This window comes from Oncorhynchus masou, chromosome 15 (assembly GCF_036934945.1).
Source record: "Oncorhynchus masou masou isolate Uvic2021 chromosome 15, UVic_Omas_1.1, whole genome shotgun sequence".
Classification (NCBI taxonomy): Eukaryota; Metazoa; Chordata; class Actinopteri; order Salmoniformes; family Salmonidae; genus Oncorhynchus; species Oncorhynchus masou.
In genome coordinates this window covers 69412723-69426942 of record NC_088226.1, presented here as the reverse complement: position 1 = coordinate 69426942, position 14220 = coordinate 69412723, and the positions used below count along the sequence as shown (strand labels likewise).

Here is a 14220-nt window from a genome sequence, read left to right as displayed (position 1 = left end):
TAGGGCTATGTTCTGTATACCCCCTACGTTGTCACAACACAACTGATTGGCTCAATCGCATTAAGTAAAGAAATTCCACAAATTAACTTTTAATAAGGCACACCTGTTAATTGAAATGCATTCCAGGTGACAACCTCATGAAGCTGGTTGAGAGAATGCCAAGAGTGTGCAAAGTGGTCATCAAGGCTACTTTGAAGAATCTCAAAAAATAAAAAATCTACTTTGATTTGTTTAACACTTTTTTGGTTACTACATGATTCCATGTGTGTTATTTCATAGCTTTGATGTCTTCACAACAGAGCCTAGTGGTTAGAGCACTAGTCACCAAAAGTTTGCAAGTTCAAGTCTGTCGTTCTGCCCCTGAACAGGCAGTTAACCCACTTCCTAGGCAGTCATTGGAAATAAGAATTTGTTAACTGACTAAAGGTAAAATAAAACATTCTACAATGTAGAATAGTATAAATAAAAACTTGTATGAGTAGGTTTCCAAACTTTTGGCCGATAGTGTATATTAACATTCACACATCATATCCTAATCTAAGCAACATCGATTTACACATATATTTAGATTGTTTACGATTTGGAAATAAAACGTGTTAAAATGCTAATATTAGGGTACAACCTTCTTTCACCTGGAGTGGCTCGAACCACGTACCGCTACTGATCCCACCCCAACGAGGATATAGTATCCGTTCTCTGACTAGTAGTTTTGAGCTGCGGCTTGGTAGTATCGTTTCATGTAATGTATTCAGCGAATTTGATTAAGCTTTTAAGGTTTGTGAGTGCAAGTAGAAGGAATATTGTTAACTCATCCTACTTGCTGTGAAATGCCTTTCCCTAAACAGTCTTATCGCACTGTCAAACAGTACACCGTTTCAATTTCTTGTCCTAGGCTACTCGGCTAAAGTCCTTACCCCAGGCCAACTAGTTTTTATTTTATCTTTATTTAACCAGGCAAGTCAGTTAAGAACAAATTCTTATTTTCAATGCCGGCCTGGGAACAGTGGGTTAACTGCCTGTTCAGGGGCAGAACGACAGATTTGTAGCTTCTCAGCTCGGGGGTTACTCGTCCAACGCTCTAACCACTAGGCTACCCTGCCGCCCATAGTAAACATTAGCATGACGGATCTAGCTACACGTTGAATTTCCATAGGCTCGGGCCACAATGTATGACTAGATCAAGGTCACCGTTATAAATCGTTGACCAGTACAGCAAATTGAGTAAAACCACAAATCCTTTCGCTTTGACCATAGCGCTACACCAATGGTAATCAACTAAGTTAAATGCTACAATGCCATTCAAGTCGCAACGTTATGAACAGCTATACATAAAGTGTTTAAACATTTCTGTAAGAAAATAAATTCCTACAATGCACCAGTTCTTTCCAGCTCTATTCTGTTTAAAGGATTAGACACATTTAGAACGTCGTCTTTGATCGGAATGTCATTAGGATTAATTCTTAGAACACATAGTGTCAAGTCTATTTTAACCACTGACAAGTGTTCATTTAACATTCCCAGGCCAATCGCTAGAGCCGGCTGACGAACATACAATTGTGTTACTTTACATATCCCTATTGATAAATCAATACTGCGAATGGCCACTATTACAGAGACCGCATGAATAGCAGCGATGGATCATACAGGCGGAGCTGCGTTAGAACAATGAACCAACTAGAAACGAATCCAGTATCAATGTCATTCACACAAAGTACTAGAACAAATGTTATAACTTTATTGACATCATAAAAATATAAACACCAGTCTTCACACTGTAGATCAACCATACTGTTGCCGACACCAGTTGAAGGGTACACTTAAATACGTATTTTTTTTAATGAAGTAGGCAAGTCCACTAAGAACAAATTCTTATTTACAATGACGGCCTACACAGGCCAAACCCGGACGACGCCCCAAGGGAATTCCGATCATGGCCGGTTGTGATACAGCCTAGATTCAAACCAGGGTGTCTGTAGTGAGGTCTCCAGCACCTTAAGACAGGTGCGCCACTCGGGAGTTTATAGGTAGGGCAAGCAGTGGGAGGGGTGACGAGTACATTGTAACTTCAGGCATTTGACAACTGGGCTCTATTGTCTACTTCCAGAGTCAGATGACCTCAATACCATGCATGTCTCTGCATCTAGTTTGAAATGAAGTAGCCAACTGGCACAATTGTAAATCAGCACTAGCGAAATGAAGATGTCTGTGGTATCTGCTAACGCTACAAGCAATAGCTGGCTACTTCCTTTAAACTTGATGCAGACCAAACTGATGACCATGACGTCAGACTGGAGAAGTAAATAAAAGGCCCCATTAAAAAGACTGAAGTATTCCTTTAAGGGCCGGCAGTACTTCCCCATTCTGAGCCAACTAATTTGCCTGTCCTTTGTGGCACTTTTAAGATATATCTGGGCAATAATTCAGGTGTGATAAAACTAGCCCGTAGTAATTGTTTTGTGGATCGGAAAGCAGCGCTTTAATCGCAGACAGCCCTCCCCATCTCAGTTTAACAATCTAGGAACACCAAGAAATTGTCACTTGCTAAATTGCAACATTGATATCATTATAGGTTATCAGAAGTGTCCACTTAATGAGAGCTGAAGGGGGTAGGGTGCAGTGTTTGGACTGCAAGCCCAGGTGTGCTAAAACTAGGGCCTAAACGAATTGATTATCAAGAAACCAGAGCAGCGTTACAGACAGACCTCACCACTCATGTTACTGTTAAATCATTAAATGTACCATTTCAGTTTACAATCCACAGTTAACCCAAACAGTCTAGTCTCTTGAACTTGGCTAATCTCCACATTCACTACAAGACTTAGTTAATGATTTGGTCCACATACAATGTTTTGTTTGCTACATAGTGCATATATTGGATAACACCAGCTGTGGGCAGCAATCTCCCCTTGACATGTTGGGAGTATGTGGGAAGCCCTTCCCATCTATGGAACCTGAAACAGAGGAAGACTTGGTCAGCGTAGATCCAAAACATCACCTAGGCTACAGTAACACCTATACATAGTTAATATCAGAGCCTCAGAGTGGAGTTAGAATCAGAGGCTGTTACCAGCTCTCATACGAGGTGTCAGAAAAGTTACTTTAGTTTTGTCATCACTGGCTCACTGCTACTATACACCAACAATCACTAGAAGACAAAGTAGTGTCTGAGCAGTAAGAGGGGTTGTTTACCAGAGGGCCGAGGATCACTGCAGGTCACATGGTCTCAGATTGACCAACCAGACTGCAGCACTGGGCACCCAACTCCTGGTGGGAGAAAGGTTGAGAAAGATTAATACCTACATAAATAACGTAGATCTAAAATCTCCCCTAAGCTACAGTAACACATATGTATAGTTAGTACCAGAGCCTCAGAGTAGAGTTAGAATCAGAGGCTGTTACCAGCTCTCATACGAGGTGTCAGAAAAGTTATTTTAGTTTTGTCATCACTGGCTCGGTTCCTTAAACCTGACCAGTCAGATTGATTAACATTGGGAAACGAGACTCACCAGGCGACGTGATGGCAGCTTCACATCATGGACTTCCTACAGCCGCCTCTGTAGACCGAAAATCACCCTCATTACAGATCCCCTGAAATACAAAATACAACACCGGTTACTGACACGACAAATGGTAGTTTGAGACAATAAAACTTTAGTTAACTACACGATTATGTAAGGCCGGGCCAACTAGCTATCTGGTTAAGTAATACGAGTTATAAAAACCCAGGTCTTTCTCAGAGTCACTAATATCGATCACCGTCATTCAGTAGCAGAACTGGACAAAGTTATCTTCATAGAAAGACCAAAGATAATTATTAAAACGTTGTGCTGTCTAGAAAAAAAAAGTATTTTACATTAGCGCACTATGGACCCACGTGGCACTAGCTAGGGTAATGTTAATTAACGTCAAACCTTTAACTTCGAAGTTTAGTTTATACCGGTTGGCATGTAATTTACTTTAAACATTACCTAGTTAACATAGGTAACGTATTCTTCCACGAAATTATTAATTGGAAGAGTCGTAAGCCAAAATAGCTAACGTTAGCCATCTTGAAACAAACTATGTGCAGCGAAAATAAATGACAAAACTAGGCTCAACAAGTCTGCAAATGATTACTCACCAAAGGTAGCTTATCATTTTATAACGGAAGTATTATATTTTCTGTCCGGATGCCAAATATAACCTAGTTTTATAATGATAGCCATAATGCTTCCGACAGACGTCTTAACTCGGTGAAAGAGGGAACAAGGGAAGAGCAGACTATTTATAGGGCTGCTTTCCTGTCTGGTGTGTACGCCGCATAATCAGCCAATTATTCATCTGTAGTTCTGAGCTACAGAGGCTCCCGTCGGTCAGACAGAACGATCTGTACTACAAGGACTACAAATCCCACGAATATTTATTTTATGACGAGCAACTTTAAAAACTGTCATCATCATGTCTAGCTCAAACGGTATGTACAGTGAAGGGTTTGTCCCTGACCATTTCTTATGATTTTTTTTAAATTTATTTGTTTATTTTTTTTACCAAAGAGATGACTTCCATTTGAATGGAAGTCAACAATGAAATATGTTTTTAATGATAATGCTGAATTCCTACCTAACGATAACTATCATAAACACATTGGGATCCAGTACTGACCCATAGAGCTTATTAGCAGTACTGCTAAAAACTATTAATATTATTTTATTTATTTAACCTTTATTTAATCAGGTATGCTAGTTGAGAACACGTTCTCATTTACAACTGCGACCTGGCCAAGATAAAGTAAAGCAGTGCGACACAAACAACACAGAGTTAGACATGGAATAAACAAACATATAGTCAATAATACATTAGAAAAATAAGTCTATATACAGTGTGTGTATATGAGGTAAGATAAGGGAGTTAAGGCAAAAAAAATAGGCCATAGTGGCAAAGTAATTACAATATAGAAATTAAACACTGGAGTGATAAATGTGCAGAAGATGAGTGTGCAAGTAGAGATACTGGGGTGCAAAGGAGCAAAATAAATAACAGTATGGGGATGAGGTAGTTGGATGGGCTATTGACAGATGGGGTATGTACAGGTGCAGTGATCTGTGAGCTGCTCTGACAGCTGGTGCTTAAAGTTAGTGAGGGAGATATGAGTCTCCAGCTTCAGTGATTTTTGCAGTTCGTTGCAGTAATTGGCAGCAGAGAACTGGAAGGAAAGGCGACCAAAGTAGGAATTGGCTTTGGGGGTGACCAGTGACATATACCTGCTGGAGCGCATGCTACGGGTGGGCGTTGTTATGGTGACCAGTGAGCTGAGATAAGGCGGGGCATTACCTAGCAAAGACTTGTAGATGACCTGGAGCCAGTGGGTTTGGCGACGAGCATGAAGCGAGGGCCAGCCAACGAAAGCGTACAGGTCGCAGTGGTGGGCAGTATATGGGGTTTTGGTGACAAAACAGATGGCACTGTGATAGACTGCAGCCAATTCGTTGAGTATAGTGTTGGAGGCTATTTTGTAAATGACATCGCTGAAGTCAAGGATCGACAGGACAGTCAGTTTTACGAGGGTATGTTTGGCAGCATGAGTGAAGGATGCTTTGTTGCGAAACAGGAAGCCGATTCTGGATTTAATTTTGGATTGGAGATGTTTGATGTGGGTCTGGAAGGAGAGTTTACAGTCTAACCAGACAACTAGGTATTTGTAGTTGTCCACATATTCTAAGTCAGACCGTCCAGAGTAGTGATGTTGGACAGGCAGGTGCGGGCAGCGATCGGTTGAAGAGCATGCATTTAGTTTTACTTGCATTGAAGAGCAGTTGGAGGCCACGGAAGGAGTGTTGTATGGCATTGAAGCTCATTTGGAGGTTAGTTAACACAGTGTCCAAAAAAGTGCCAAAGGTATAGAGAATGGTGTCGTCTGCGTAGAGGTGGATTAGAGAATCACCCGTAGCGACATCATTTATGTATACAGAGAAGAGAGTCAGCCCGAGAATTGAACCCTGTGGCACCCCTATAGAGACTACTGCCAGAGGTCCGGACAACAGGCCCTCCGATTTGACACACTGAACTCTATCTGAGAAGTAGTTGGTGAACCAGGCGAGGCAGTCATTTGAGAAACCAAGGCTGTTGCCAATAAGAATGTGGTGATCAGGTTACAAGGCACTGTAACCTGATAATTGATCATCACTGGAAGTACATTATGTTCCAAGATGGATGCAATGTAACTGGTCCATTTTTTTTTAACCAAAAACCCCACAGAGAGAAAGTGTCAACAAGTCTTTTATTTCTACAAAATTACATTGGCGTGACTTCATGCCCCTCAAAATGGCAAGAGCACTTGAAGCAGTAAGGGAATAGGGAGGAAAAGCACTCGAGTACAAAGCAAGGCAGGTAAAAAAGTCAATACTTCATCAAGTACACACTAGCGACCTGCTAGTTCAGGCATGCTTCTTTCCTTCCATTTCATTGTGGTTCTCATTGTGGTCGACAGGTAAGGCCAGTAGGCAAAAAAAAAAATCGACTCCAGTCCTATATGTTATCATCGTACCGACAGAACGCATAAACAATATTACTGTTCATGCACAGGTTGAAATGGGAAAAACTCTAAATCTACGAGATACAGCCAACTACCTCATACAACACGTCAATCTGTCAACAATTTCATTATACTTAAATAAAGCAGAGATCAAGATAAATATCCTTCGTACATTACAAACCAATACTAAAGTGGAGCAAATAACTTCTATTGCACAGACAATAGGAAAACCAAACCTTAAAGTGAAATGTCAATTGAATAGTGTTGGTGCATGAACTCTAAAACAGCATTCAAATGTGGTTCATAAGTAGTTATATAAAATGTAGCTAATTTTCCACACTGATATACAATAGAAAATGTTTTATGAATCATCTAGGCCTATGTTGAACATTAAGGACTTGGTAGCATATAGATTTCTCCTCAAAAATGATTATATCATATAAACTGTCACAAGAATGAGAACATTCTTTAAAATGTTTTAAATGTCAGAAAAAAATTACAAAAGCAGTAAGCAAAATGGTATAAAATCTGCAAAGTTGAAATGGCAGAGAAAGAGAAATGTAGAGAGAGCAAGAGAAGGGGTGAGAGAGAGGGTAAGAGAAGGGGTGAGAGGGTAAGAGAAGGGGTGAGAGAGAGGGTAAGAGAAGGGGTGAGAGAGAGCGTAAGAGAAGGGGTGAGAGAGAGCGTAAGAGAAGGGGTGAGAGAGAGCAAGAGAAGGGGAGAGAGAGCAAGAGAAGGGGAGAGAGAGAGCAAGAGAAGGGGAGAGAGAGAGCAAGAGAAGGGGAGAGAGAGAGCAAGAGAAGGGGAGAGAGAGAGCAAGAGAAGGGGAGAGAGAGAGCAAGAGAAGGGGAGAGAGAGAGCAAGAGAAGGGGAGAGAGAGCAAGAGAAGGGGTGAGAGAGCAAGAGAAGGGGTGAGAGAGCAAGAGAAGGGGTGAGAGAGCAAGAGAAGGGGTGAGAGAGAGCAAGAGAAGGGGTGAGAGAGAGCAAGAGAAGGGGTGAGAGAGAGGGTAAGAGGGGGTGAGAGAGGGTAAGAGGGGGTGAGAGAGAGGGCGAGAGAAGGGTTGGGAGAGAGGGCAAGAGAAGGGGTGAGAGAGAGAGAAGGGGTGAGAGAGAGAGAGAAGGGGTGAGAGCGAGGGCAGATGAAAAGAATATGGAGAGAGAGAGTGAAAGGGGGGAAAGAGCAGAGAAAGAGAGTGGCAAGACGCCTTGTACAGTTTATAGATGTACTGTGAGAGTGTATACTGTATGCTACTCATAGCTGTGTCATAGTCACCCTGTCCGTTCCAAAGATCCATATCTCTTGTACATCTTGGCATTAGGGGAGGCATGTACTGCGGTGCACACGGCCAACATCGAGCAGCAGAACCTTTCTTTATACCAAGGCGAAGCATGGCAAACTATCATACTGCCTCTGAAAAAGCTTGTATTTAAAATAAAACATTTTTAGAAGGACAGACAGCCAAAAAGGCATTTTTGAGTCAACTGGTACCAATACTCTTCATGTTGTTGACTGAACCTCAGTGTAGATTGAGACTTTCATAAATCTCTCCATGTCTGTCGATCTTTAGCCCACCTGCCACTACAGACAGAAGGGGGAAAAAAGTGAATTTTGTTATTGAATAGGAATGACCACAGCAATTAACAGTATATTGCCTGTATGAAGTTCCTATTTTGTAGACATAAATATATATGTAAAATATTGTGACGATAACTTTTCTACGGCTCCGACTGAGCATCAACCAGCAGTTACAATGCATCTCCTAATCTGTGTTCTACATGAAAGGACCTACCTTCAGCCCTCCTCCTCCCCCTCCAGACATCACCTAATCTGTGTCCTAGATGAAAGGACCCATCTTCAGCCCTCATCCTCCAGACATCACCTAATCTGTGTTCTAGATGAAAGGACCCACCTTCAGCCCTCCTCCTCCTCCCCCTCCAGACATCACCTAATCTGTGTTCTAGATGAAAGGACCCACCTTCAGCCCTCCTCCTCCTCCCCCTCCAGACATCACCTAATCTGTGTCCTAGATGAAAGGACCCATCTTCAGCCCTCATCCTCCAGACATCACCTAATCTGTGTTCTACATGAAAGGACCTTCAGCCCTCCTCCTTCCAGACATCACCTAATCTGTGTCCTAGATCATCTCCTCATCCTCCAGACATCACCTAATCTGTGTCCTAGATGAAAGGACCTACCTTCAGCCCTCCTCCTCCCCCTCTCCCTCCAGACATCACCTAATCTGTGTTCTAGATGAAAGGACCCACCTTCAGCCCTCCTCCTCCAGACATCACCTAATCTGTGTTCTAGATGAAAGGACCTACCTTCAGCCCTCCTCCTCCAGACATCACCTAATCTGTGTCCTAGATGAAAGGACCTACCTTCAGCCCTCCTCCTCCCCCTCTCCCTCCAGACATCACCTAATCTGTGTCCTAGGTGAAAGGACCTACCTTCAGCCCTCCTCCTCCCCCTCTCCCTCCAGACATCACCTAATCTGTGTTCTAGATGAAAGGACCTACCTTCAGCCCTCCTCCTCCCCCTCCAGACATCACCTAATCTGTGTCCTAGATGAAAGGACCCACCTTCAGCCCTCCTCCTCCAGACATCACCTAATCTGTGTCCTAGATGAAAGGACCCACCTTCAGCCCTCCTCCTCCCCCTCTCCCTCCAGACATCACCTAATCTGTGTCCTAGATAAAAGGACCTACCTTCAGCCCTCCTCCTCCCCCTCCAGACATCACCTCATCTGTGTTCTAGATGAAAGGACCTACCTTCAGCCCTCCTCCTCCTCCCCCTCCAGACATCACCTAATCTGTGTCCTAGATGAAAGGACCTACCTTCAGCCCTCCTCCTCCCCCTCCAGACGGAGACGTGATCATCTCTTGTTTGTTCATCTCCTCCTGTTTCTTTTTCTTTCTCTCAACTGCTTCTGGGTTTTTGACACCCCTGTAGGTTGTCTAAGAGGAGATGGGGAAGTCAAATGGAAGGGTTGCAAAAATAATGCTGAGCTGGTGGTGGTGAGGGGGAGGATGGTGGTGGTGGTGAGGGGGAGAAGGGGGGTGGTGGGGGGAGACGGGGGGTGGTGGTGATGAGGGGGAGGGGGGGGGGGTGGGGGGGGAGACGGGGGTGGTGGTGATGAGGGGGAGACGGGGGTGGGTGGGGGGAGACGGGGGGTGGTGGTGGTGTGTGGGAGAAGGGGGAGGATGGTGGTGTGTGGGAGAAGGGGGAGGATGGTGGTGTGTGGGAGAAGGGGGGTGGGTGGTGGTGTGTGGGAGAAGGGGGGAGGGTGGTGGGTGTGGGAGAAGGGGGGTGGGTGGTGGTGTGTGGGGGAAGGGGGGTGGGTGGTGGTGTGTGGGAGAAGGGGGGTGGTGATGGGGAGGATGGTGGTGTGTGGGAGACGGGGGGTGGGTGGTGGTGGTGAGGGGGAGACGGGGGGTGGTGGTGATGGGGAGGATGGTGGTGTGTGGGAGAAGGGGGGTGGGTGGTGGTGGTGAGGGGGAGACGGGGGGGTGGTGGTGATGGGGAGGATGGTGGTGTGTGGGAGAAGGGGGTGGGTGGTGGTGTGTGGGAGAAGGGGGGAGGATGGTGGTGTGTGGGGGAAGGGGGGTGGGTGGTGGTGTGTGGGGGAAGGGGGTGGGTGGTGGTGTGTGGGGGAAGGGGGGTGGGTGGTGGGGTGGGAGAAGGGGGTGGGTGGTGGTGTGTGGGAGAAGGGGGGGAGGGTGGGTGGGTGTGTGGGGGAGACGGGGGTGGTGGTGTGTGGTGGCAAGACAGGGGGTGGGTGGTGGTGGTGAGGGGGAGACGGGGGGTGGTGGTGATGGGGAGGATGGTGGTGTGTGGGAGAAGGGGGTGGGTGGTGGTGTGTGGGAGAAGGGGGAGGATGGTGGTGTGTGGGAGAAGGGGGTGGGTGGTGGTGTGTGGGGGAAGGGGGTGGGTGGTGGTGTGTGGGAGAAGGGGGTGGGTGGTGGTGTGTGGGAGAAGGGGGTGGGTGGTGGTGTGTGGGAGAAGGGGGGTGTGTTGGGGAGACGAGGGTGGGTGGTGGTGTGTGGGGGCAAGACATGGGGTGGGTGGTGTGTATGTGGGGGGAGAAGGGGGTGGGGTGGTGTGTATGTGGGGGGAGAAGGGGGTGGGGTGGGGAGGGGGGTGGTGGTGTGTGGGGGGAGATGGGGGTGGGGGGGAGAAAGGGGTGGGTGGTGGTGTGTGGGAGGGAGGGAGAAGGGGGTGGTGGTGTGTATGTGGGAGGGAGAAAGGGGGTGGTGGTGTGTATGTGGGAGGGAGAAGGGGGTGGTGGTGTGTATGTGGGAGGGAGAAGGGGGTGGTGGTGTGTATGTGGGGGGAGATGGGGGTGGGGGGGGAGAAAGGGGTGGGTGGTGGTGTGTGGGAGGGAGAAGGGGGTGGTGGTGTGTATGTGGGGAGGGGTGGAAGATGCCAGAGAATCCCAGAGATGAGCTCCTCCTCATACTCACCCGGGTGCTTTAAATAGGCTGACATGTTTCATTTGTTGGAAACAATTGGCTTTGACTGAAGAATTTGTGTCACAGTAAAAAAAAAAAATACCCACCAGTCTCAACATTGATTGATGAGACTTTAGTAGCCTTGCAACAAGGGTACAAACAAGAAAGATTGGATTTCTTAGTTAAAGTCTCTAGTTATTTATATAAGCTACCCTTTTCACACGATATAGCCGAATCGAGCCGAGCTGCAGTGCCCTGACCCGCTCACACAGCACATCTATCGTAGCTGCTGGAACTGTGCTGGAAAAAGATTGGAGTCAGCACAGTAGGGTTTGAGTCAGAACAATAGTGTGAAAACTATTTAAAGGATAGGTCCACCGGGTTTCACAATTCACTTTATTATTTGTCAATAAGCCATACTTGACTTGTATTTTTTGTTTATTTAACCTTTAACTAGGCAAGTCAGTTAAAAACAAATTCTTAATTTACAATGACGGCCCCCCCCCCCCGGCCAAACCCTCCCCTAACCCAGACGACGCTGGGCCAATTGTGCGCCACACTATGGGACTCCCGATCACGGCCGGGTGTGATACAGCCCGGAATCGAACCAGGGTCTGTAGTGACACCTCTAGCACTTGAAACATGGGACCAACACTTTACATGTTGCGTTTATATTTATGTTCATGTATACTTGACATAGCACAGTCCTAATGTATATAATATATCATATTGTATATAATATATCATATTGTCTACACGTTCTACCACAATAAGTTATCATTCTTATTTCCATGATACTCCTTTTACATCGCTTGTTCTATTTCTGCTTTGACGTTTAATTATTATTGATCTCTGTACTGCATTGTTGAGGAGAGCTTGCAGGTTGGCATTTCAATGTACCGTTTACACCTGCTATATCCTGTGTATGTGACAAATCAACTTTGATTTGATTCTCCCCGTAGGCTCCACTCCGTCTCAGTAAACTCCATTAATAAGAAGGCAGGGAGAGTGGCTGGCTGCTGAGACTGACTGGCCAGTGGCAGTATCCAGTGTGATACTTAGCAGATACTTTCATCCTAAGTGACTTTTTATGGTACAGTGAATGCATATAAAAGGTATGTGTACAGGGTCCCGGTGGGTAATGAACCCACAACCTCACCACACGCTAATCCAACTAAGTCACAAAGGACCACCATGTGTAGGTTATATAGGGCTGGTTTCCCAAACACAAATGAAGCCGAGTCCTGGACTGAAAAGCACTTTCAATGGAGATTCTCCAGGACGAGGCTTAATCTGTGTCCGGGAAACCAGCCCTTAGTGTAACAGTGTAGGCCTAGGCTATATGGGTGTCGGGAACACTTGTCAAAACCAGTCATACCTCTTTCTGTCTCTTCTCAGCTGCCTCTGCTAGCTGACGTCTCCTCGTCTCCTGTGAAGGAAGCAGAACATGATGTTGAGTGTTTCAATCATAGAATTACATAGATAAGGGATTTATAGGATATCTGTGGTTTCAAACTATTGGAAGAGGGTAATGAGCATTACAGTTATCATTCATATAACTTCCATAACACGGGGAGAGACGTTTTCAAAAATAATATATCTTAGAAGAATAATGTAACCAAGTTGACATGAACAAACACATCTGGGACCAGGTTATGTTTGGTAACAGGAATGACAAGGAGGGGCACACTGGCACAAACAGACTGGAACCCAGGCTATAACCAGATAGGGGCGGGTCTGAAACTTGGTAGCTCGTCTGGTAAGGTAAACATAGAACAATAAAAATGTGTTGATACCTCGCTAGCTATGTTTACTGTCAATAACCAACACTCTGGCACACCTAGATAGCACTAGTTCGGTTGATCGAAGGACAGAAAATGGGTACACCCAGAGTAGCTAGCTAATGAACATGTTATAATTAACAAGGATAGTTTGTAGTTTTGCTAGTTAACTTACTGGGTCTGGTGTCGGTACCACGTCGTCTCCAGCTCCACCAAGGCACGGCAAGCACATCCCCATACTTGAGCAAGGCAATCAATTTGTTAGTATCCGTTTTGAATGTTTGCTCGCTAGTTGACTAGAATAAAAAATAAAATAAAAAACTCAACTACAACTAGCAAAATTGCCTAGCTTTTTTTATTCATATCGACGAAGCTAACTAACTAGCCATTCCCGCTTGTGCTAAATCTACGAGCTTACTACTAGCTACTATAACTAAGCAGTTGCTAACTAGTTGTATTGCACACTAACTACTATTTATCCAAAATAACCTTTTGTTGAAACGACGCGTCATTTGGAGAAAAAAAAACGTTCAACTTGAAAGACAGCGGGGGAAAAAAAGATGACCTAATTTAGCTACTTCACCCATGTAAACACAGAATATGGGCTATGTTCCAGGACATACAAGAACTGGGCCCATGACTCTCACCTTTGCGTTTGCGTTGCACCCATAGACAACGTTGTGGTCTGAAACAACCCCCTTAGTCCGGTCAGGCGTGAGAGAAACTGTGGTGCACATGACTGCCATCGTGTGGTGAGGAGGGGACGTTACCCATATGTGACAGGTCGCACATTTGCAGCGCTTGTGAGATCTGTTCATGTGCGCTGCTATACTACAAAACATAAATTAAAATATACCTGGAACGCAACCATTTCAATTGGGGATGGTGTGCAGCAAATCAATTCAAAACGAATGGAATAGTATTGGTTTCATTATCATAGCCAACAAACTACCCCATTTTCTATTTTTATCATAGGAAACTCTTTAATTTGTAAACAAATTAAATCATGTAGTCCTAGTTTCAAACCATAACCATGTTCTCCATAATGTGACCCATAGTTGCTCATGGAATGGCATTCCCTTGCAACATTATTTGGGAGCTAGAGAGGATGTACCATATAATTAGAAATTATAATAATTATAATACGATCTCATCGAGTGCTGTGTCCTTCAAATCAATAAAAATTGAGAAAAAAATAAGTACAATTTGTTGAACTACTGTATATGTTCTTTACAAGAGTATATCCTGGAAAATATGAGATCATGAAATTAACAGCTTAATGTGTGTAATTCATTGACATATAGATGCAATCGAGATATATGTTTCCGAATCTTGTATAATGTCGCGAAATAGTCCATAAAAATTATATTATTTGCATTATAGGCTCACTTTTTGGTCGTCTTGGATCAGCGTATCCCTGCTTGAGTAGCATTTTCTACACAGAGTTCACCAATCTCCCAATCAATTTAATCGATAGAC

The 14220-nt window shown here is 44.7% G+C and overlaps 1 protein-coding gene and 3 non-coding genes across 6 annotated transcripts; all 4 read right to left on the bottom strand.

The window, feature by feature from the left end:
- Positions 1–1715: 1715 nt before the first annotated feature.
- LOC135556738 (small VCP/p97-interacting protein-like) lies at positions 1716–13542 on the bottom strand. Of its 3 annotated transcripts, none has more exons than XM_064990150.1 (8): positions 13389–13542; positions 12917–12980; positions 12339–12389; positions 9347–9466; positions 4121–8090; positions 3507–3588; positions 3190–3264; positions 1716–2951 (listed from the first exon to the last, which is right to left on the bottom strand). In XM_064990150.1, exons 1-5 carry the CDS (start codon positions 13409–13411, stop codon positions 8076–8078), a joined length of 273 nt encoding a protein of 90 aa, XP_064846222.1. In that variant the 5' UTR covers positions 13412–13542; the 3' UTR covers positions 1716–2951; positions 3190–3264; positions 3507–3588; positions 4121–8075. The 3 variants fall into 3 exon arrangements, with proteins under 3 accessions (XP_064846222.1, XP_064846224.1, XP_064846223.1); XM_064990152.1 differs by having other exon boundaries at positions 7785–8090; XM_064990151.1 differs by lacking the exon at positions 13389–13542 and adding an exon at positions 13231–13382.
- Positions 3032–3120, bottom strand: LOC135556990 (small nucleolar RNA SNORD60). The gene has a single exon (XR_010458118.1). It is a non-coding gene; the product is annotated as a small nucleolar RNA SNORD60 (small nucleolar RNA).
- On the bottom strand, positions 3364–3452 carry LOC135556989 (small nucleolar RNA SNORD60). Its single transcript, XR_010458117.1, has one exon. It is a non-coding gene; the product is annotated as a small nucleolar RNA SNORD60 (small nucleolar RNA).
- Positions 3730–3799, bottom strand: LOC135556987 (small nucleolar RNA SNORD38). Its single transcript, XR_010458115.1, has one exon. It is a non-coding gene; the product is annotated as a small nucleolar RNA SNORD38 (small nucleolar RNA).
- Positions 13543–14220: the final 678 nt, after the last annotated feature.